The 24,719-nt window shown below is 45.2% G+C and overlaps 1 protein-coding gene across 4 annotated transcripts in view; it reads left to right on the top strand.

Annotated features, from left to right (window-relative positions):
• Positions 1-24,719, top strand: part of LOC124150334 (triple functional domain protein-like) — a 110,049-nt gene that overhangs the window by 65,767 nt on the left and 19,563 nt on the right. For all 4 annotated transcript variants that reach the window (XM_048397922.1, XM_048397919.1, XM_048397921.1 and 1 more), the window contains exons 31-35: positions 2,192-2,326; positions 2,460-2,720; positions 3,208-3,309; positions 6,100-6,251; positions 8,277-8,403. In XM_048397922.1, the coding sequence (XP_048253879.1) occupies positions 2,192-2,326; positions 2,460-2,720; positions 3,208-3,309; positions 6,100-6,251; positions 8,277-8,403 (777 nt within the window). The remainder of the gene's footprint in view (positions 1-2,191; positions 2,327-2,459; positions 2,721-3,207; positions 3,310-6,099; positions 6,252-8,276; positions 8,404-24,719) is intronic.

Raw genomic sequence — 24,719 nt, 5'->3', positions numbered from 1 at the left:
TCAGTGACAGAACCCTCTCTCCCCCTCCCACTCAGTATTCCCTCAGTACAGTCAGTGACAGGACCCTCTTTCCCTCCTCCCACTCAGTATTCCCTCAGTACAGTCAGTGACGGAACCCTCTCTCCCTGCTCCCACTCAGTATTCCCTCAGTACAGTCAGTGACAGGACCCTCTTTCCCTCCTCCCACTCAGTATTCCCTCAGTACAGTCAGTGACGGAACCCTCTCTCCCTGCTCCCACTCAGTATTCCCTCAGTACAGTCAGTGACAGGACCCTCTTTCCCTCCTCCCACTCAGTATTCCCTGAGTACAGTCAGTGACGGAACCCTCTCTCCCTGCTCCCACTCAGTATTCCCTCAGTACAGTCAGTGACAGAACCCTCTCTCTCCCTCTCACTCAGTATTCCCTCAGTACAGTCAGTGACAGAACCCTCTCTCCCCCTCCCACTCAGTATTCCCTCAGTACAGTCAGTGACAGGACCCTCTTTCTCCTCCCACTCAGTATTCCCTCAGTACAGTCAGTGACGGAACCCTCTCTCCCTGCTCCCACTCAGTATTCCCTCAGTACAGTCAGTGACAGAACCCTCTCTCCCCCTCCCATTCAGTACTCCCTCAGTACAGTCAGTGACAGGACCCTCGAACTCAGTATTCCCTCAGTACAGTCAGTGACAGGACCCTCTCCCTCCTCCCACTCAGTATTCCCTCAGTACAGTCAGTGACAGGACCCTCTCTCCCCCTCCCACTCAGTACAGTCAGTGACAGGACCCTCTCTCCCCCTCCCACTCAGTATTCCCTCAGTACAAGCAGTGACAGGACCCTCTCCCTCCTCCCACTCAGTATTCCCTCAGTACAGTCAGTGACAGGACCCTCTCTCCCCCTCCCACTCAGTACAGTCAGTGACAGGACCCTCTCTCCCCCTCCCACTCAGTATTCCCTCAGTACAAGCAGTGACAGGACCCTCTCCCTGCTCCCACTCAGTACAGTCAGTGACAGGACCCTCTCTCCCCCTCCCACTCAGTATTCCCCCAGTACAGTCAGTGATGGAACCCTCTCTCCCCCTCCCACTCAGTATTCCCTCAGTACAGTCAGTGACAGGACCCTCTCCCTCCTCCCACTCAGTATTCCCTCAGTACAAGCAGTGACAGGACCCTCTCCCTCCTCCCACTCACTATTCCCTCAGTACAGTCAGTGACAGGACCCTCTCTCCCCCTCCCACTCAGTACAGTCAGTGACAGGACCCTCTCTCCCCCTCCCACTCAGTATTCCCTCAGTACAGTCAGTGACAGGACCCTCTCCCTCCTCCCACTCAGTACAGTCAGTGACAGGACCCTCTCTCCCCCTCCCACTCAGTATTCCCTCAGTACAGTCAGTGACAGGACCCTCACACTCAGTACTCCCTCAGTGAGTATCAGGGGTCACACCCATCTCTCTGTATCTCAGCTGGTGGCAGTAACTATCAACAGTGTGTATATTTCTCCAGTAACAGGAGACACAGACCTGTTGGAGAATAGTTAGTTCCCTACTGGGGGACAGGTGACATCAGGAACTTGTGTTTAAGAGTATCTGTTCCTCTAGGGAAATTGTTCCTTTGTACTATATTTCTCTATGGAAATTATTCCCAGGGAACAGTTTTTACCCAGAAATACTTCCACGGTACATTGACACTGGCAATATTTGTTCCGGATGGCACTAATTCCATGAGGAACTCTCCCCGTGAAGATCCAGGTTAGAATAGGTCTACAACAATGTACTAATGCTTGTCGTATGTGGCAAATAAAGGGCTCGGGTGGTCAGACTTGCTGACTTGGTTGATGCATGTCATCATATCCCAATTGCATGGATCGATGCACATGATATCAATCATTGGATTGTCTTGTCCAGACTTGATTATTTACACACCACCGTTTGTGTCTGCAACAATTTGCTTTAGCTTCTTGGGATTTAGGATGGAGTCAGCCATCAGAGTTATTATAACTATAAATATCATAAAGAATCCCCAGAGTGGATCGGATGGTCAGAATGTGTGGCTGCAGGCTGCAAGTCATCATGCCCTCATGACATAGGTCGTTGCTTTCAATAACTTGTTTGTGTAGACTTGTCAACAGGCTGCCGTGACACAGCGGGGTACCGTGACTACGGCATCACTCAGTCACTCTGTATGATATGCCCTGTCACATCCTTGATACTGTTGCAGGAGATGCAGAGCAAGCACAAACTGAATGACCCCGTGGCCTCCTTCCTCATCAAGCCGGTGCAGCGCATTACCAAGTACCAGCTGCTCCTCAAGGACCTGCTGACCTGCTGCGAGGAACACACCGGCGAAATAAAGGTGGGACACATACCAACATCATTCCTCTGTCTAACCAAGTCTCCACTGTCTAACAATCTGTCTAACCATCTCTTCTCCGTCTGACCATCTCTGTCTAATCATCTGTGAAACCATTTCTCCTCTGTGTCCCCAGGATGGGCTCGATGTGATGCTGAATGTGCCGAAGAAGGCCAATGACGCGATGCACCTGAGCATGTTGGAGGGGGTGGAGGAGAGCCTGGAGGCGCTGGGGGAGGTGTTACTGCAGGACAACTTCACCGTGTGGGACCCCAAGCAGCTCATCAAGAAGGGCCGCGAGCGACACATCTTCCTCTTCGACGTCTGTCTCATTTTTGCCAAGGAGGTTAAAGACAGCACTGGCAAATCCAAATATATGTATAAATTTAAACTAATGGTGAGTACCCAATGCCTGACCTTGAATTTCATGTCATTTTGTTAAAAGTCTTTCACCAAATTCAATGTTGAATGCATGTTCGGCTTTGCCAAAAGCCTCTTTTAGGTTCTAATTAAAAAAATATTGTATGGGCAGGAGGTATTGTAGACAGCTAGGAGTAAGTAGAAATATATCATTCAGTCACACAATTGAATTGTTTTTAGTCTCTGAATGTGTTACTTCTATGGGGTGTGTTTATTCTGGTTTATTCTGAGGGGTTATGCCCTATATTGGTTGTGGGGCTGGGGGGTAACCTGGTGGTCAAGGGTTCACTCGTCAAACCAAAGACCCAGGTTCTATTCCAAACATGGGTACCATGTGTAAAACCCATTTTTGGTTCTCCCGCCGTGATACTGCTGAAATATTGCTTAAAGCAGCGTAAAACCAAACTCACTCGCACATTCACTCACTCAATATTGGTTGCTTATTTTGGTTGTGTTGTTTTCAGATCTCAGAAGTTAATGTAACGGAGCACATAGAGGGAGATGAAACCAAGTTTGCCCTGTGGACCGGTAGAGCGCCCATCTCAGACTACAGAATAATACTTAAGGTAGCATCTTGTTAATGGGATGTCAAACCAACCCTTGTCCACAGCATACTATTCTTTGGAGATTGTCTGTTGGATTGCATAGTATAACAAGTACCAATGATTGTCTGTCCACAAGGATGACCAATGATTGTCTGTCCACAAGGATAACCAATAATTGTCTTTCCACAAGGATAACCAATGATTGTCTTTCCACAAGGATAACCAATGATTGTCTTTCCACAAGGATAACCAATGATTGTCTCCCCACAAGGATAACCAATAATTGTCTTTCCACAAGGATAACCAATGATTGTCTTTCCACAAGGATGACCAATGAGTGTCTGTCCACAAGGATGACCAATGATTGTCTGTCCACAAGGATGACCAATAATTGTCTTTCCACAAGGATAACCAATGATTGTCTGTCCACAAGGATGACCATTGAGTGTCTCCCCACAAGGATGACCAATGATTGTCTGTCCACAAGGATGACCAATGATTGTCTGTCCACAAGGATGACCAATGATTGTCTTTCCACAAGGATGACCAATGATTGTCTGTCCACAAGGATGACCAATGATTGTCTGTCTACAAGGATGACCAATGATTGTCTTTCAAACGACTGACCAATGATTGTCTGTCCACAAGGATGACCAATGATTGTCTGTCCACAAGGATGACCAACGATTGTCTGTCCACAAGGATGACCAATTAATGTCTCCCCACAAGGATGACCAATGATTGTCCGTCCAAAAAGATAACCAATGATTGTCTCCCCACAAGGATGACCAATGATTGTCTGTCCACAAGGATGACCAATGATTGTCTGTCCACTAGGATGACCAATGATTGTCTCCCCACAAGGATGACCAATGATTGTCTGTCCACAAGGATGACCAATGATTGTCTGTCCACAAGGATGACCAATGATTGTCTTTCCACAAGGATAACCAATTATTGTCTGTCATCAAGGATGACCAATGATTGTCTCCCCACAAGGATGACCAATGATTGTCTGTCCACAAGGATGACCAATGATTGTCTGTCCACAAGGATGACCAATGATTGTCTTTCCACAAGGATAACCAATTATTGTCTGTCATCAAGGATGACCAATGATTGTCTCCCCACAAGGATGAACAATGATTGTCTGTCCACAAGGATGACCAATGATTGTCTTTCCACTAGGATGACCAATGATTGTCTGCCTACAAGGATGACCAATGATTGTCTGTCCACAAGGATGACCAATGATTGTCTGTCCACATGGATGACCAATGATTGTCTCTCCTCAAGGGTAACTTTATAATATCAACAATTTTTCTAATCTCTTATTCATCTGTATAATATTCAGATGATCAACATTGGCAGTACGATTCCTGACATGGGGACAATGTGTGAAGCCCATTTCTGGTGTCTCCCACTGTGATATTACTGGAATATTGCTAACAGCGGCGTAAAACCATACTCACTCACACACTTATTGCCAGTATGACTGAAGTGGGGATATCTTGGCTGCAATGGCTGTTGTATAAGGTGGTCCCTATCGTGACCTTATTGGTAGCCCCAGTAGTGACCCATGAAGGATGTGTGTGTTTGTAGGCCTCCTCTGTAAAGGATGTTTGTGTCTGTCGGCTTCCCTGTAAAGGATGTTTGTAGGCCTCTTCCGTAAAGGATGTTTGTGACTGTCGGCCTCCTCTGTAAAGATGTTTGTGTGTGTAGGCCTTCTCTGTAAAGGATGTTTGTATGTGTATGCCTTCTTTGTAAAGGATGTTTATGTTTGTAGGCCTCTTCTGTAAAGGATGTTTGTGTTTGTAGGCCTCCTGTAAAGGATATTTGTGTTTGTAGGCCTCCTCTGTAAAGGATGTTTGTGTTTGTAGGCCTCCTGTAAAGGATGTTTGTGTTTGTAGGCCTCCTGTAAAGGATGTTTGTGTGTGTAGGCCTCCTCTGTAAAGGATGTTTGTGTTTGTAGTCCTCCTGTAAAGGATGTTTGTGTTTGTAGGCCTCCTGTAAAGGATGTTTGTGTGTGTAGTCCTCCTGTAAAGGATGTTTATGTTTGTAGGCCTCTGTAAAGGATGTTTGTGTTTGTAGGCCTCCTGTAAAGGATGTTTGTGTGTGTAGGCCTCCTGTAAAGGATGTTTGTGTTTGTAGGCCTCCTGTAAAGGATGTTTGTGTTTGTAGGCCTCCTGTAAAGGATGTTTGTGTGTGTAGGCCTCCTGTAAAGGATGTTTGTGTGTGTAGGCCTCCTGTAAAGGATGTTTCTGTGTTTAGGCCTCCTGTAAAGGATGTTTGTGTGTGTAGGCCTCCTGTAAAGGATGTTTGTGTGTGTAGGCCTCCTGTAAAGGATGTTTGTGTGTGTAGGCCTCCTGTAAAGGATGTTTGTGTGTGTAGGCCTCCTGTAAAGGATGTTTGTGTGTGTAGGCCTCCTGTAAAGGATGTTTGTGTTTGTAGGCCTCCTGTAAAGGATGTTTGTGTGTGTAGGCCTCCTGTAAAGGATGTTTGTGTGTGTAGTCCTCCTGTAAAGGATGTTTGTGTGTTTAGGCCTCCTGGAAAGGATGTTTGTGTGTGTAGTCCTCCTGTAAAGGATGTTTGTGTGTGTAGGCCTCCTGTGAAGGATGTTTGTGTTTGTAGGCCTCCTGTAAAGGATGTTTGTGTGTGTAGTCCTCCTGTAAAGGATGTTTGTGTGTGTAGGCCTCCTGTAAAGGATGTTTGTGTGTGTAGGCCTCCTGTAAAGGATGTTTGTGTGTGTAGGCCTCCTGTAAAGGATGTTTGTGTGTGTAGGCCTCCTGTAAAGGATGTTTGTGTTTGTAGGCCTCCTCGCTGGACACCAAGCAGCAGTGGGTGAAGAAGATGCGGGAGCTCATTCAGGAGCGTATGATGTACATGCATGATGCACTCAAAGACAAACAACCAACCATGTTCAAACCACCACCGAAACTCTTCTACGGGAGCCGAGTCAGCAGGTATGTAGCTTGTTCATGTGGTTGCATGTTTCTTGAAGAGGTCTACTGTTGTGTGCAAGGGTTAGAGTTAGTGTCAGACTAGTCAAGTTGTGTGCAAGGGTTAGAGTTAGTGTCCGACTAGTCAAGTTGTGTGCAAGGGTTAGAGTTAGTGTCAGACTAGTCAAGTTGTGTGCAAGGGTTAGAGTTAGTGTCCGACTAGTCAACTTGTGTGCAAGGGTTAGAGTTAGTGTCCGACTAGTCAACTTGTGTGCAAGGGTTAGAGTTAGTGTCCGACTAGTCAACTTGTGTGCAAGGGTTAGAGTTAGTGTCCGACTAGTCAACTTGTGTGCAAGGGTTAGAGTTAGTGTCCGACTAGTCAAGTTGTGTGCAAGGGTTAGAGTTAGTGTCAGACTAGTCAACTTGTGTGAAAGGGTTAGAGTTAGTGTCAGACTAGTCAAGTTGTGTGCAAGGGTTAGAGTTAGTGTCCGACTAGTCAAGTTGTGTGCAAGGGTTAGAGTTAGTGTCCGACTAGTCAAGTTGTGTGCAAAGGTTAGAGTTAGTGTCAGACTAGTCAAGTTGTGTGCAAGGGTTAGAGTTAGTGTCCGACTAGTCAAGTTGTGTGCAAGGGTTAGAGTTAGTGTCCGACTAGTCAAGTTGTGTGCAAGGGTTAGAGTTAGTGTGAGACTAGTCAACTTGTGTGCAAGGGTTAGAGTTAGTGTCAGACTAGTCAAGTTGTGTGCAAGGTTAGAGTTAGTGTCAGACTAGTCAAGTTGTGTGCAAGGGTTAGAGTTAGTGTCCGACTAGTCAACTTGTGTGCAAGGGTTAGAGTTAGTGTCAGACTAGTCAACTTGTGTGCAAGGGTTAGAGTTAGTGTCAAACTAGTCAAGTTGTGTGCAAGGGTTAGAGTTAGTGTCAGACTAGTCAACTTGTGTGCAAGGGTTAGAGTTAGTGTCCGACTAGTCAAGTTGTGTGCAAGGGTTAGAGTTAGTGTCAGACTAGTCAAGTTGTGTGCAAGGGTTAGAATTAGTGTGAGACTAGTCAACTTGTGTGCAAGGGTTAGAGTTAGTGTCCGACTAGTCAAGTTGTGTGCAAGGGTTAGAGTTAGTGTCAGACTAGTCAACTTGTGTGCAAGGGTTAGAGTAAGTGTCCGACTAGTCAAGTTGTGTGCAAGGGTTAGAGTTAGTGTCAGACTAGTCAACTTGTGTGCAAGGGTTAGAGTTAGTGTCCGACTAGTCAACTTGTGTGCAAGGGTTAGAGTTAGTGTCAGACTAGTCAAGTTGTGTGCAAGGGTTAGAGTTAGTGTCAGACTAGTCAACTTGTGTGCAAGGGTTAGAGTAAGTGTCAGACTAGTCAACTTGTGTGCAAGGGTTAGAGTTAGTGTCAGCCTAGTCAAGTTGTTTGCAAGGGTTAGAGTTAGTGTCAGACTAGTCAAGTTGTGTGCAAGGGTTAGAGTAAGTGTCCGACTAGTCAAGTTGTGTGCAAGGGTTAGAGTTAGTGTCCGACTAGTCAAGTTGTGTGCAAGGGTTAGAGTTAGTGTCAGACTAGTCAAGTTGTGTGCAAGGGTTAGAGTTAGTGTCCGACTAGTCAACTTGTGTGCAAGGGTTAAAGTTAGTGTCCGACTAGTCAAGTTGTGTGCAAGGGTTAGAGTTAGTGTCAGACTAGTCAAGTTGTGTGCAAGGGTTAGAGTAAGTGTCAGACTAGTCAAGTTGTGTGCAAGGGTTAGAGTTAGTGTCCGACTAGTCAAGTTGTGTGCAAGGGTTAGAGTTAGTGTCAGACTAGTCAAGTTGTGTGCAAGGGTTAGAGTAAGTGTCAGACTAGTCAAGTTGTGTGCAAGGGTTAGAGTTAGTGTCAGACTAGTCAAGTTGTGTGCAAGGGTTAGAGTTAGTGTCCGACTAGTCAACTTGTGTGCAAGGTTTATCATGGACACTCAGTGTGTGTATTTGTTGGTACAATACTGACAGGTAGGTATTCTTGATGTCTCAACCCTTCCTTTCCTTCACTGACAACAAAAGTGTCACGGTTACTGGAGAATGTGCTTTTTTCTAGGGATATGGAAAGTGACACCGCCTCTCTGGAAGAAATTGGAATGGACCGGAGAGGTTCCTTGACGTCCATAAACTCCACAGCCACCAGTGGGACCACGGACAGCAGCAGCAGCGGCGGGATGCACAAGGTAGGCGATTATACATACAGTCACATTGGCAATTATACATGTAGCCACACTCTGATGCCGACACACCTAACATGCACAAGGTAAGCGATTAAACATACAGTCCCACTCCCACGCTGACCCACCTATCTTGCAATGAAATACTGAAATCACTCATTAATCAGTCTCGGCCTTAGCCACTAAGAAAGCAGCTTTCTTGAGCTTTGCAGTCCTAGTTTCAAACTGGCGACTTCCATTCCAGACTATGCTTTCAAAACTATTTTGAATCAGTCATACAACCCGTAACATTAGTTTTGTGTTCGGCTTTAGAGGTTGCATGATTAGAAAACATTCCGCCAACAATATAACATAACAATATGAATATTTCATTTTTCATTTTTTTGTTACAGCGTGTTTGTATTGTTCATTATCTCTCATGTAGTTGTTCGTTTTTCGATCATGAATGTTGATACTTCTTAATTTTGATTATTGAAGCTTGCTAATCCAACATAATAATGTGCAACCCACCATGTTGGATTAATTTGACTGTATTTATTACCCACAGGGTTAGAAATAACCGAGTTCACAGAAATCCTATGTGCACTAGTGTTAATATCACTTCACATGCACCAGTGTAGTGTTTCCGCCATCCACACAGCAGTGTTCATGTCATTTGAATCTTTAGGTGACGTAAGGTCGGAATGATGTCATACTAGTATTGATATTACAGCTGAAGATTGTTGATGTCATTCGACGGTTGTGGTTTTCTAAGATAACGGTTGTGATCAGGGTTTTTTTTTTAAAGGGGAGCTCCAAATGAAAAGGGAATTATGTGTAAAAAAAATTAATATTACACATGTGTGTCATACTGACTTTATGAAACAAGTGTCTGAATTCATTAGTTAGAGAAAGCAACTTAGAGGAGTAACGATAGACTTGGGCCGAGTTTCTTTTATACAGGGAGTGTCAGTTTACAACCAAGTAAGGATAGGATTTCGGGATGAGCAACTTCTATATTACTATTGAGAGTGACGTTTCGGCGTAGGTTCATTAAACTTGCTTGATAACTGTTTTAGAACCTACACTTAAACATCTCTCTTAATTGTAATAAAGAAGTCGTTCATCCATAAATCCTATCCTTATATAGTACTCCAACTTCTAAATTCCTATCAAAGAAGTTTACCAGTCAATAACCAACACTTGACATTAAATATCAGATGAGAAATTTGTCACTGATGTGTGAACACAGATGATACCAAATGTGTTATTATTCACAGGCAATGAACAGGGGTCGTGCCATTTGCATATATGTTGATTCTCAGACAAGCAATGAACATGGGTTGTGTCAATGAGTTGATGTACAGACAATGTATTAACAGGGTGTGTGTCAATGACTTAAATAATTGTCCCATAGTATTATGATATGGGGCAAAGTTTGGACCTTCATGCATACAATACCAGCTCGATTAACCGTGCCACTTGCAGGCAACCAATCGTGCCACTTGCAGGCAACCAACCAAATGCAGAGGTTGTTCCAAGATGTGATCCTAGTGTTGGGACCTGGTGTCTGGATTGCCAGGGTATGTTAATCACTCACCATGTGTGTAGTGCAGCCTGCCCACCACCTCTCATTAGCATCACACCAACTATGCTAATAAAATCTGGCAGCATCCCTGAGTCAGAATCAGAGCACAAATCTGGGTGCCCCATGCAGCGAATGTTCAACAGGTTTTGCAAGTCATTTGATTGTGGTTTGCAACAAGTGCCTCCGACCAGTGTCTCCAACCAGTGCCTCCATCCAGTGCCCAAGACCAGTGCCTCAGGCCAGTGGCACCGACCAGTGCCTCCAACCAGTGCCTCCATCCAGTGCCCAAGACCAGTGCCTCAGGCCAGTGGCACCGACCAGTGCCTCCAACCAGTGCCTCCATCCAGTGCCCAAGACCAGTGCCTCCCACCAGTGCCACAGGGCAGTGCCAAAGAGCAGTGCCAAAGAGCAGTGCCTCCAACCAGTGCTTCAGACCAGTGCCAAAGACCAGTGCCACAGACCGCTGCCACAGACCAGTGCCTCCAATCAGTGCCCCAGACCAGTGCCCCAGACCTGTGCCCCAAACCAGTGCCCCAGACCTGTGCCCCAGACCAGTGCCCCAGACCAGTGCCTCAAGTCAGTGCCCCAAACCAGTGCCCCAAACCAATGCCCTAGGCCTGCCCCAGACCAGTGCCCCAGACTAGTGCCCCAGACCAGTGCCTCAGAGCATTGCCCCAGACCAGTGCCTCCAATCAGTGCCCCAAACCAGTGCCACAGACCTGCCACAGACCTGCCACAGACCAGTGCCACAGACCAGTGCCCCTGACCAGTGCCTCCAATCAGTGCCCAAAACCAGTGCCCCAGACCTGCCCCAGACCTGCCCCAGACCTGCCCAAGACCAGTGCCTCAGACCAGTACCCCAGACCAGTGCCTCAGACCAGTGCCCCAGACCAGTGCCACAAACCAGTGCCCCAGACCTGCCCCAGACCTGCCCCAGACCAGTGCCACAGACCAGTGCCCCAGACCAGTGCCTCCAGTCAGTGCCCCAAACCAATGCCCTAGACCTGCCCCAGACCAGTGCCCCAGACTAGTGCCCCAGACCAGTGCCCCAGACCAGTGCCCAAGACCAGTGCCTCAGAGCATTGCCACAGACCAGTGCCCCAGACCAGTGCCCCAGACCTGTGCCCCAAACCAGTGCCCCAGACCTGCCCCAGACCTGCCCCAGACCAGTGCCACAGACCAGTGCCACAGACCAGTGCCCCAGACCAGTGCCCCAGACCAGTGCCCCAGACCAGTGCCCCAGACCAGTGCCTCCAATCAGTGCCCCAGACCAGTGCCTCCAATCAGTGCCCCCAATCAGTGCCCCAGACCTCTGACCAATGGCCCCTCCCGTGTTAAGACACATCAAAAGCGTGTCAAGACCACGTGACGATTGTCTCCTACGATGTCAAGACCGTCCACCTTCCTGCCACATAGCTTCGTGGGAGGAGGAAGCCATGACCTCGATCAGCGACATTATTGATTTTTATCAATGCCTTGTGGGGTGATGATTAAATTGAATAAAGAATTCCTCTGCATTGGCTTGGAGAACATAGAGAATCCATGATGTGATTGCTTGAGAGGTGGTATACTGAGAGCATTAATATCTGGTGCAATCCATGGTTTGCCTTGTTACCTCGAGGTGACATATTAGCTTAAGATGCTCCCTAGATTGATCTTAATGGTAGTTCTTCCTTCCCATGTCTTTTCTATCCGTGCAAACTTCACCAGCCAAGTCTGTCTGTATATCTCTCGGGGGCAGTCTGGTAGCCTGGTAGTTAAAGTGTTCGCTCGTCACGCCCAAGACCAAGGTTTGATTCCCGACATGGGTACAATGTATGAAGCCCATATCTGGTGTCCCCCACGGTGATATTGCTGGAATATTGCTAAAAGTAGGGTAAAATCATACTCACTCTCTCACTCACTCACTCACTCACTCACTCACTCACTCACTCACTGTCTCCATAACAGTTCAACAAGTAAGTAATGCCTATTTGCATCTAGAATTCTTACTTGTTAATTGTTTGAGTTGCCATGGGAACAAGGTCAATCACTCATACACACACACACACACACACACACACACACACACACACACACACACACACACACACACACACACACACACCATCACCCCCTCTGTCACCCCTCCATCATCACTCATCACCCTTCTCCATCACCCCTCCACATCACACTCCCAATTACACACACACCCTCCATCATCACTCATCACCCTTCTCCATCACCCCTCCCCATCACCCCTCCCAATTACACACACACACCCCTCCATCATCACTCTTCATCACCCTTCTCCATCACCCCTCCCACTCACAATCCCAATTACTCACATACACCCTCCATCATCACTCTTCATCACCCCTTCCTATCACCCCTCCCACTCACAATCCCAATTACTCACATACACCCTCCATCATCACTCTTCATCACCCCTTCCTATCACCCCTCCCACTCACAATCCCAATTACTCACACACACCCTCCATCATCACTCTTCATCACCCCTTCCTATCACACTCCCAATTACACACACACACCCCTCCATCATTACTCTTCATCACCCCTTCCTATCACCCCTCCCCATCATCCCTCCCCATCACACTCCCAGCTACACACACACACCCTCCATCATCACTCTTCATCACCCCCCCCCATCACCCCTCTTCATCACCCTCCCCATCCCACTCCCAATCACACACATCCTTCTCTGTGCTGCAGCCTGATGATGAAGCCATGTCTGCCAGTGTAAACATGTTTGATCATAACCTGGAATGAAAGTTTAGGTTCAGGGATATGTGAGACTTCATTAGAGACAGTTAAGATACAGACCAGCCAACAGTGAGACTAATCCCCCGCCTCTGATAACAAGGTAGTTAGATGCCAGTGCATTCAGCCTGCTGGAGCTGTCGGCACTCTGATCAGTGCTATCTATGTTCAACACAGAACCATCAGGTAATCTCTGTTGTGGAGCATTCACAGCCAAGGAGAGGGCATGCCCGATGTCTGGAACAGTTTAGTTTTGGCAGGGCTGATATCATCCTTGATGGGCATGTGTAGGCTGTCACCCCATGTGTAGGCTTCACCTCAGTGTGTAGGCTGTCATCCATGTGTAGGCTGTCATCCATATGTAGGCTGTCATTCCATGTGTAGGCTGTGCTGTGTGGGCTGTCATTCCATGTGTAGGCTGTGCTGTGTAGGCTGTCATCCCATGTGTAGGCTGTGCTGTCATACCATGTGTAGGCCTTGCTGTCTTCCCATGTGTAGGCTGTCATTCCATGTGTAGGCTGTACTGTGTAGACTGTCATCCCATGTGTAGGCTGTGCTGTCATCCCATGTGTAGGCTGTGCTGTCAGCCCATGTGTAGGCTGTGCTGTCATCCCATGTAGGCTGTGACCCTGTGTATAGGCTGTGCTGTGTAGGCTGTTATTCCATGTGTAGGCTGTCACCCCATGTGTATGCTGTGCTGCGTAGGCTGTCATTCCATGTGTAGGCTGTGCTGTCACCGCATGTGTAGGCTGTCATCCATGTGTAGGCTGTGCTGTCAGCCCATGTGTAGGCTGTGCTGTCATCCCATGTGTAGGCTGTGACCCTGTGTATAGGCTGTGCTGTGTAGGCCGTTATTCCATGTGTAGGCTGTCACCCCATGTGTAGGCTGTCACCCAATGTGTAGGCTGTGCTGCGTAGGCTGTCATTCCATGTGTAGGCTGTGCTGCGTAGGCTGTCATTCCATGTGAAAGCTGTGCTGTCACCCAATGTGTAGGCTGTCATCCATGTGTCATCCCATGTGTAGGTTGTGTTGTGTAGGCTGTCATTCCATGTGTAGGTTGTGTTGTGTAGGCTGTCATCCCATGTGTAGGTTGTGTTGTGTAGGCTGTCATCCCATGTGTAGGTTGGGCTGTGTAGGCTGTGACACCATGTTTAGGCTGTGACCCCATGTTTAGGCTGTGACTTCATTTGTAGCCAGTGTTGTGTAGGTTGTCATTCCATGTGTATTCTGTGATGGTCACAGTTGGGGCTACCGGTGCCCACCAGAAAGATTGTCACCTGACCGTCTGTTGTAGCTACTGAAGTGTGTCTGGAGTTAGGAAGAACAGGAGATGTACTGTAAGAACATGTCATCAGCACTAACGGATTGCTACTTATTCATTCCAGTTGATGCCTTATTTCATTGATGTTCCAAAAAGATCTATTCTTCATTAACTTCCTACGAGACAGATAAGATATGAGTCCTGGTTGAATCACATGATGTAGCTGTGGTCCCCTTCATAACTGATGGCAGTGTGATGAAACACGGCCACTTCATACTGTAGCCCTCGCCCCTTGATGGGGGGGATACCGAGTTCACATGATGTAGCTGTGGTCCCCTTCATGACTGATGGCAGTGTGATGAAACATGGTCACTTCATACTGTAGCCCTCGCCCCTTGATGGGGGGATACCGAGATCACATGATGTAGCTGTGGTCCCCTTCATAACTGATGGCAGTGTGATGAAACACGGCCACTTCATACTGTAGCCCTCGCCCCTTGATGGGGGGGATACCGAGTTCACATGATGTAGCTGTGGTCCCCTTCATGACTGATGGCATTGTGATGAAACATGGCCACTTCATACTGCAACCCTCGCCCCTTGATGGGGGGATACCGAGATCACATGATGTAGCTGTGGTCCCCTTCATGACTGATGGCATTGTGATGAAACATGGGCACTTCATACTGTAGCCCTCGCCCCTTGATGGGGGGATACCGAGATCACATGATGTAGCTGTGGTCCCCTTCATAACTGATGGCATTGTGATGAAACATGGGCACTTCATACTGTAGCCCTCGCCCCTTGATGGGGGGATACTGAGATCACATGATGTAGCTATCGTCCCCTTCATAACTGATGGCATTGTGATGAAACATGGGCACTTCATACTGCAGCCCTCGCCCCTTGGGGGGATACCGAGATCATATGATGTAGCTATCGTCCCCTTCATGACTGATGGCAGTGTGATGAAACATGGGCACTTCATACTGCAGCCCTCGCCCCTTGTTGGGGGGATACCGAGATCACATGATGTAGCTGTGGTCCCCTTCATAACTGATGACTTCAACTATTTGTTGGATTTGCCAGACCTCTGTAAGTTGGTGTCTCCAATAGTACTCACATGGTAGTATTGTTCTGGAAATTGTGGATTTGTGTGGCAGGGTGCTGTCTGTGAAGAGAAATTTGAAACTAAAGTGTTAATATTTTCCTATATGAAATTATGCTATACTGAATATGTATGTAGATATTCCTGATTTATCATGAGATATTATTATGGAGGGGTGTTGTGAAGACTTTGCGAATCAGACTAGGAAGCTAAGTGATGTTTGGAGATGCATGATAACACTCCACAGTACCTTCGTTCATGTATACAGCTCCCAGAAGAGAGCAAGTCAGGATCACTTTTGAAAGAATCATGATTTATGTTGGAGGCAAAGTTACATAGCAACCAAATTGAAATGTAGCTCCTGGGTGTTAGATGAACTGACATCATAAGTTTGATCTGAGAACATTGATGTGTTTTTTTTAGCTAACTTCATCACTGGTGCTCCCAGTGTAACATACTGTTGAAATGGTTGGTTTCCCCCCCCCCCCCCCCCCCCCCTGTCCAACCCAAACAAGTCTGGTGTGTGTCTGTGTCAAGTATTTGGCAGCCATCGCACTTCAGGCTTTGGTTTCATGTCATAGATAGTCCCCCACGTTGTTCCCCACAGTGATTCCAGGGTAGATATAGCCCATATTGTTCCCCACAGTGATTCCAGGGTAGATATAGCCCCCAGTACGCAACATGTTGGTCCCCACAGTGATTCCAGGGTAGATATAGCCCATATTGTTCCCCACAGTGATTCCAGGGTAGATATAGCCCATATTGTTCCCCACAGTGATTCCAGGGTAGATATAGCCCATATTGTTCCCCACAGTGATTCCAGGGTAGATATAGCCCCGAGTACCCCATGTTGTTCCCCACAGTTCTCCATGAAGGAAGGAAGTTGTGTTGTGTTGTGTTGTGTTGTGGCATCACTTGCAGTGTGTTAAGTACTACATCAGTTCTCCATGAAGGAAGGAAGGTTGTGTTGTGTTGTGTTGTGGCATCACTTGCAGTGTGTTAAGTACTACGTCAGTTCTCCATGAAGGAAGGAAGGTTGTGTTGTGTTGTGGCATCACTTGCAGTGTGTTAAGTACTACGTCAGTTCTCCATGAAGGAAGGAAGGTTGTGTTGTGTTGTGGCATCACTTGCAGTGTGTTAAGTACTACGTCAGTTCTCCATGAAGGAAGGAAGGTTGTGTTGTGTTGTGTTGTGGCATCACTTGCAGTGTGTTAAGTACTACGTCAGTTCTCCATGAAGGAAGGAAGGTTGTGTTGTGTTGTGGCATCACTTGCAGTGTGTTAAGTACTACGTCAGTTCTCCATGAAGGAAGGAAGGTTGTGTTGTGTTGTGTTGTGGCATCACTTGCAGTGTGTTAAGTACTACGTCAGTTCTCCATGAAGGAAGGAAGGTTGTGTTGTGTTGTGGCATCACTTGCAGTGTGTTAAGTACTACATCAGTTCTCCATGAAGGAAGGTTGTGTTGTGTTGTGGCATCACTTGCAGTGTGTTAAGTACTACGTCAGTTCTCCATGAAGGAAGGAAGGTTGTGTTGTGTTGTGGCATCACTTGCAGTGTGTTAAGTACTACGTCAGTTCTCCATGAAGGAAGGAAGGTTGTGTTGTGTTGTGGCATCACTTGCAGTGTGTTAAGTACTACGTCAGTTCTCCATGAAGGAAGGAAGGTTGTGTTGTGTTGTGGCATCACTTGCAGTGTGTTCAGTGCTACATCAGTTCTCCATGAAGGAAGGAAGGTTGTGTTGTGTTGTGGCATCACTTGCAGTGTGTTCAGTGCTACGTCAGTTCTCCATGAAGGAAAGTTGTGTTGTGTTGTGGCATCACTTGCAGTGTGTTCAGTGCTACGTCAGTTCTCCATGAAGGAAGGAAGGTGGTGTTGTGGCATCACTTGCAGTGTGTTAAGTACTACGTCAGTTCTCCATGAAGGAAGGTTGTGTTGTGTTGTGTTGTGTTGTGGCATCACTTGCAGTGTGTTAAGTACTACGTCAGTTCTCCATGAAGGAAGGAAGGTGGTGTTGTGGCATCACTTGCAGTGTGTTAAGTACTACGTCAGTTCTCCATGAAGGAAGGAAGGTTGTGTTGTGTTGTGGCATCACTTGCAGTGTGTTAAGTACTACGTCAGTTCTCCATGAAGGAAAGTTGTGTTGTGTTGTGTTGTGGCATCACTTGCAGTGTGTTAAGTACTATGTCAGTTCTCCATGAAGGAAGGTTGTGTTGTGTTGTGTTGTGTTGTGGCATCACTTGCTGTGTTCAGTACTACGTCAGTTCTCCATGAAGGAAGGTTGTGTTGTGTTGTGTTGTGTTGTGGCATCACTTGCATTGTGTTAAGTACTACGTCAGTTCTCCATGAAGGAAAGTTGTGTTGTGTTGTGTTGTGGCATCACTTGCAGCGTGTTAAGTACTACGTCAGTTCTCCATGAAGGAAGGTTGTGTTGTGTTGTGTTGTGGCATCACTTGCAGCGTGTTCAGTACTACGTCAGTTCTCCATGAAGGAAGGAAGGTTGTGTTGTGGCATCACTTGCAGTGTGTTCGGTCCTATGTCAGTTCTCCATGAAGGAAGGTTGTGTTGTGTTGTGGCATCATTTGCCTCAACTTTTATTGCACAGCCATTTCGGTAGAGCTTTATGCACTAGCTGGTGAACAGCCAGGCAGTTTTATCTTCTTCAGAATTAGATATATTACTGACCCAGAAATATGATGGTAGCTTGGCAACGCTATCAGCTGTACATGCTCGTATTGTTGGAAGCCAAGTGAGGGAGGAGTGCTCCAGCATAATGTTACCAGAAGCCTCACATCAACATTAGTTTTGTCTGTTCTGTGAGATAAGCTAGCCAAACAATAAAACCAAGTTAAAGTCTGTACTGGTACTATGGTACTGTCGAGGACAGTTGCCCTGGGGCACCTCAAGGAACAAGTACCCTGTTTCCATATCCTTTTACCAAACCAACCCAAATTCAGAGTATCGTATGTCTGGGGACTACAGGGGGTGTTCTTGGCCTCTGTGGGTAGCACGACCATGGGTGTTCTGGGGTGGCTGTGGTAAGCACCACCATAGGTGTTCTGGGTCAATGTGGGTAGCACCTCCATGGGTGTTCTGGGGTGGCTGTGGGTAGCACCCCGATGGATGTTCTGGGTCTCCGTGCTAAGCACCACCATTGGTGTTCTGGGTCTTGGTGCTAAGCACCACCATGGGTGTTCTGGGTCTTTGTGCTAAGCACCACCATGGGTGTTCTGGGTCTCTGTGCTAAGCACCACCATGGGTGTACTGGGTCTCTGTGCTAAGCACCACCATGGGTGTTCTGGGTCTCTGTGCTAAGCACCACTATGGGTGTTCTGGGTCTCTGTGCTAAGCACCACCATGGGTGTTCTGGGTCTCTGTGCTAAGCACCACCATGGGTGTTCTGGGTCTCTGTGCTAAGCACCACCATGGGTGTTCTGGGTCTCTGTGCTAAGCACCACCATGGGTGTTCTGGGTCTCCGTGCTAAACACCACCATGGGTGTACTGGGTCTCTGTGCTAAGCACCACCATGGGTGTTCTGGGTCTCTGTGCTAAGCACCACCATGGGTGTTCTGGGTCTCTGTAGGTAGCACCTCCATGATGGCCTCAAAGCAGACGGTTCAGTGACTGATGCAATGTCATCGTACTAAGGTAGATAGACAAACCGCCTTGAGTGGCACCAACCACACGGTGTTGTCCACATCGGTGACATCTACTACAGTGTTGTTCACATTGGTGACATCTACTACAGTGTTGTCCACATTGGTGACATCTACCACAGTGTTGTCCACATTGGTGACATCTAAAACAGTGTTGTCCACATTGGTGACATCTACAGCAGTGTTGTCCACATCGGTGACATCTACTACAGTGTTGTCCACATTGGTGACATCTACTACAGTGTTGTCCACATTGGTGACATCTACTTCTGTGTTGTCCACATTGGTGACATCTACAACAGTGTTGTCCACATTGGTGACATCTACTTCTGTGTTGTCCACATTGGTGACATCTACAACAGTCTTGTCCACATTGGTTACATCTACTACAGTGTTGTCCACATTGGTGACATCTACAACAGTGTTTTCCACATTGGTGACATCTACAACAGTCTTGTCCACATTGGTGACATCTACTACAGTGTTGTTCACATTGGTGACATCAACTACGGTGTTGTTCATATTGGTGACATCTACTACAGTGTTGTCCACATTGGTGACATCTACAACAGTGTTGTCAACATTGGTGACATCTACAACAGTCTTGTTCACATTGGTGACATCAACTACAGTGTTGTCCACATCGGTGACATCTACTACAGTGTTGTCCACATTGGTTACATCTACTACAGTGTTGTCCACATTGGTGACATCTACTACAGTGTTGTCCACATTGGTGACATCTACTTCTGTGTTGTCCACATTGGTGACATCTACAACAGTGTTGTCCACATTGGTGACATCTACTTCTGTGTTGTCCACATTGGTGACATCTACAACAGTCTTGTCCACATTGGTTACATCTACTACAGTGTTGTCCACATTGGTGACATCTACAACAGTCTTGTCCACATTGGTGACATCTACAACAGTCTTGTCCACATTGGTGACATCTACTACAGTGTTGTTCACATTGGTGACATCAACTACGGTGTTGTTCATATTGGTGACATCTACTACAGTGTTGTCCACATTGGTGACATCTACAACAGTGTTGTCCACATTGGTGACATCTACAACAGTGTTGTTCACATTGGTGACATCAACTACAGTGTTGTCCACATCGGTGACATCTACTACAGTGTTGTCCACATCGGTGACATCTACTACAGTGTTGTCCACATTGGTGACATCTACTACAGTGTTGTTCACATTGGTGACATCTACTACAGTGTTGTTCATATTGGTGACATCTACAACAGTGTTTTCCACATTGGTGACATCTACAACAGTCTTGTCCACATTGGGGACATCTACAACAGTGTTGTCCACATTGGTGACATCTACTACAGTGTTGTTCACATTGGTGACATCAACTACGGTGTTGTTCATATTGGGGACATCTACAGTGTTGTCCACATTGGTGACATCTACTACAGTGTTGTCCACATTGGTGACATCTACTACTGTGTTGTTCATATTGGTGACATCTACAGTGTTGTCCACATTGGTGACATCTACAACTGTGTTATTCATATTGGTGACATCTACAGTGTTGTCCACATTGGTGACATCTACTACAGTGTTGTCCACATTGGTGACATCTACTACTGTGTTGTTCATATTGGTGACATCTACAGTGTTGTCCACATTGGTGACATCTACAACAGTGTTGTCCACATTGGTGACATCAACTACGGTGTTGTTCATATTGGTGACATCTACAGTGTTGTCAACATTGGTGACATCTACTTCAGTGTTGTCCACATTGGTGACATCAACTACGGTGTTGTTCATATTGGTGACATCTACAGTGTTGTCAACATTGGGGACATCTACAACAGTGTTGTCCACATTGGTGACATCTACTATGGTGTTGTTCATATCGGTGACATCTACAGTGTTGTCAACATTGGGGACATCTACAACAGTGTTGTCCACATCAGTGACATCTACTATGGTGTTGTTCATATCGGTGACATCTACAGTGTTTTCCACATTGGTGACATCTACAACAGTGTTGTTCACATTGGTGACATTGGTCACCAACTTCATGGTCCCATTGTGTCCGTTTAAAAACCACCTTGTCTGGGGAGTCCTTCCATCTGCTGTAGGAAGGAAATTACATGCAGGCTAATTCGGGAAGTATCTTATTGGAAGCTGATGTGTGAGTGAGCCGTGTCTCAGTGTGGACCAGCTGAACATCTCACATTCAACAGTTGAGCTAGGAGCTGCTGCCTTCATCAGTCAGCAGAAACCTTTAATTGTTGTTGCACACCCATAGAGGAGTGCAGATCTGTCAGCCCTCACCAGCACAAGTGGCTAGCAGGCTTGCTCATGTTGATTTGCTTTTTTAATCAGCTGACAGGAAGCATGTTTGAAGTGGGCCTTATGTGGCCATGGTACTAGTCCAGAGGAACCAGAAACTGAAACCAGTTAAAACATTATGTTCCACTGAATGGATGTCTTAGTGGAGGCAATCAACCACCATTCTGCCTTGTGCTCTGTGGATGTGTGTGCTTGGCCTGATAGTGTCTGTATGGATTGAGGATCATATTCCACCTGGAGATCGTGGGTGATGTTGCCTGCTTGTGATGCTGGATTTGTCTACTGGAGAGGAACCTGTTCATCATTCTAGTTGTTGGTGTTTGTGTATTGAATCGAGTTAGGTCATTGTATTCTGTTTTCAGGTTTTCCTACCTCTATATTTCCTGGTTTTCATATTTGTTTTTCTTTCCTATATTTAATAGTTTGTTGTTCTCCACTGTGGAAGTTTTAAACTTCTGTGGTGGTGTTTCTTGTGAAATTTGCCAATATTTGATATTGTGTGAATGTTGTGTACCGGTATGTTGAAGCTGTTCAGGTGTATACTGGTTCTCTCCCATTCATACAGGTGGCTTTAATTCTGTATTTAACCAACACCCACTCCGTATTTAGGTCAACCATATTCTCATGCTGAAGAGGAGTTTCATGAAAGTTGTATCATTGAAAGAAATTATTTCAGTGTTGTGAAATTCATCGTTGGAGCAAAATGTGAATTATTGAAATTTTAAAACAAGTGAAATAGGATCCAGCCTGTCAGAAGCTGCCATGGCTTTCCAGTCTTTCGGAATGCTAATGGTGAAGTTAATGCACTGGAAATCTCTACGGAAAAAGGAGGTACGTTCAAGGACGATAAGAGCCACAGAACGGGCTGGTAGATGCAGCCTCATATCTCACATGTTGTATATTCCACCCATGATTGTGCTTCATCTTTCACACAATAGTGTCTGTGTCTGATATAAAACCCTTCTGTGTCTGATATATCACCCTTCTGTGTCTGATGTAACACCCTTCTGTGTCTGATATAACACCTTTCTGTGTCTACTATATCACGCTTGTGTGTCTGATGAATCACCCTTCTGTATCTGATATAACACCCTTCTGAGTCTGATATATCACCATGATTGTTTCTGATATATCACCCTTCTGTGTCTGATATATCACCATGATTGTTTCTGATATATCACCCTTCTGTGTCTGATATATCACCATGATTGTTTCTGATATATCACCATGATTGGTTCTGATATATCACCTTTGTGTATCTGATATATCACAATGATTGTTTTTGATATATCACCATAATTGTTTCTGATATATCACCCTTCTGAGTCTGGTATATCACCATGATTGTTTCTGATATATCACCATGATTGTTTCTGATATATCACCATGATTGTTTCTGATATATCACCATGATTGTTTCTGATATATCACCATGATTGTTTCTGATATATCACCATGATTGTTTTTGATATATCACCATAATTGTTTCTGATATATCACCCTTCTGAGTCTGGTATATCACCATGATTGTTTCTGATATATCACCCTTCTGTGTCTGGTATATCACCATGATTGTTTCTGATATATGACCCTTCTGTGTCTGACATAACACCATTATTGTTTCTGATATATCACCCTTCTGTGTCTGATATATCGCCATGATTGTTTCTGATATATGACCTTTCTGTGTCTGATATATCAGCATGATTGTTTCTGATATATCACCATGATTGTTTCTGATATATCACCCTTCTGTGTCTGATATATCACCATGATTGTTTCTGATATATCACCATGATTGTTTCTGATATATACACCCTTCTGTGTCTGATATATCACCATGATTGTTTCTGATATATCACCATGATTGTTTCTGATATATACACCCTTCTGAGTCAGATATATCACCATGATTGTTTCTGATATATCACCATGATTGTTTCTGATATATCACCCTTCTGAGTCTGATATATCACCATGATTGTTTCTGATATATCACCATGATTGTTTCTGATATATCACCCTTCTGAGTCAGATATATCACCATGATTGTTTCTGATATATCACCATGATTGTTTCTGATATATACACCCTTCTGTGTCTGATATATCACCATGATTGTTTCTGATATATCACCATGATTGTTTCTGATATATCACCCTTCTGTGTCTGATATATCACCATGATTGTTTCTGATATATACACCCTTCTGAGTCAGATATATCACCATGATTGTTTCTGATATATCACCATGATTGTTTCTGATATATCACCCTTCTGAGTCAGATATATCACCATGATTGTTTCTGATATATCACCATGATTGTTTCTGATATATCACCCTTCTGTGTCTGATATATCACCATGATTGTTTCTGATATATCACCCTTCTGAGTCTGATATATCACCATGATTGTTTCTGATGTATCACCATGATTGTTTCTGATATATCACCCTTCTGTGTCTGATATATCACCATGATTGTTTCTGATATATACACCCTTCTGAGTCAGATATATCACCATGATTGTTTCTGATATATCACCATGATTGTTTCTGATATATCACCCTTCTGAGTCAGATATATCACCATGATTGTTTCTGATATATCACCATGATTGTTTCTGATATATCACCCTTCTGTGTCTGATATATCACCATGATTGTTTCTGATATATCACCCTTCTGAGTCTGATATATCACCCTTCTGTGTCTGATATATCACCATGATTGTTTCTGATATATCACCATGATTGTTTCTGATGTATCACCATGATTGTTTCTGATATATCACCATGATTGTTTCTGATATATCACCCTTCTGAGTCTGATATATCACCATGATTGTTTCTGATATATCACCCTTCTGTGTCTGATATATCACCATGATTGTTTCTGATGTATCACCATGATTGTTTCTGATATATCACCATGATTGTTTCTGATATATCACCATGATTGTTTCTGATATATCACCATGATTGTTTCTGATATATCACCATGATTGTTTCTGATATATCACCCTTCTGAGTCTGATGTATCACCATGATTGTTTCTGATATATCACCATGGTTGTTTCTGATATATCACCCTTCTGAGTCAGATATATCACCATGATTGTTTCTGATATATCACCATGATTGTTTCTGATATATCACCCTTCTGTGTCTGATATATCACCATGATTGTTTCTGATATATCACCATGATTGTTTCTGATATATCACCATGATTGTTTCTGATATATCACCATGATTGTTTCTGATATATCACCATGATTGTTTCTGATATATCACCCTTCTGTGTCTGATATATCACCATGATTGTTTCTGATGTATCACCCTTCTGTGTCTGATATATCACCATGATTGTTTCTGATATATCACCATGATTGTTTCTGATATATCACCCTTCTGAGTCTGATATATATCACCATGATTGTTTCTGATGTATCACCATGATTGTTTCTGATATATCACCATGATTGTTTCTGATATATCACCATGATTGTTTCTGATATATCACCATGATTGTTTCTGATATATCACCATGATTGTTTCTGATATATCACCCTTCTGAGTCAGATATATCACCATGATTGTTTCTGATATATCACCATGATTGTTTCTGATATATCACCCTT

Source organism: Haliotis rufescens, unplaced genomic scaffold, assembly GCF_023055435.1.
Source record: "Haliotis rufescens isolate VD_foot unplaced genomic scaffold, xgHalRufe1.0.p SCAF_179, whole genome shotgun sequence".
NCBI classification, from domain to species: domain Eukaryota; kingdom Metazoa; phylum Mollusca; class Gastropoda; order Lepetellida; family Haliotidae; genus Haliotis; species Haliotis rufescens.
The sequence above is the reverse complement of the archived record's forward strand: the minus strand, read 5'-3'. Positions and strand labels throughout refer to the sequence as shown.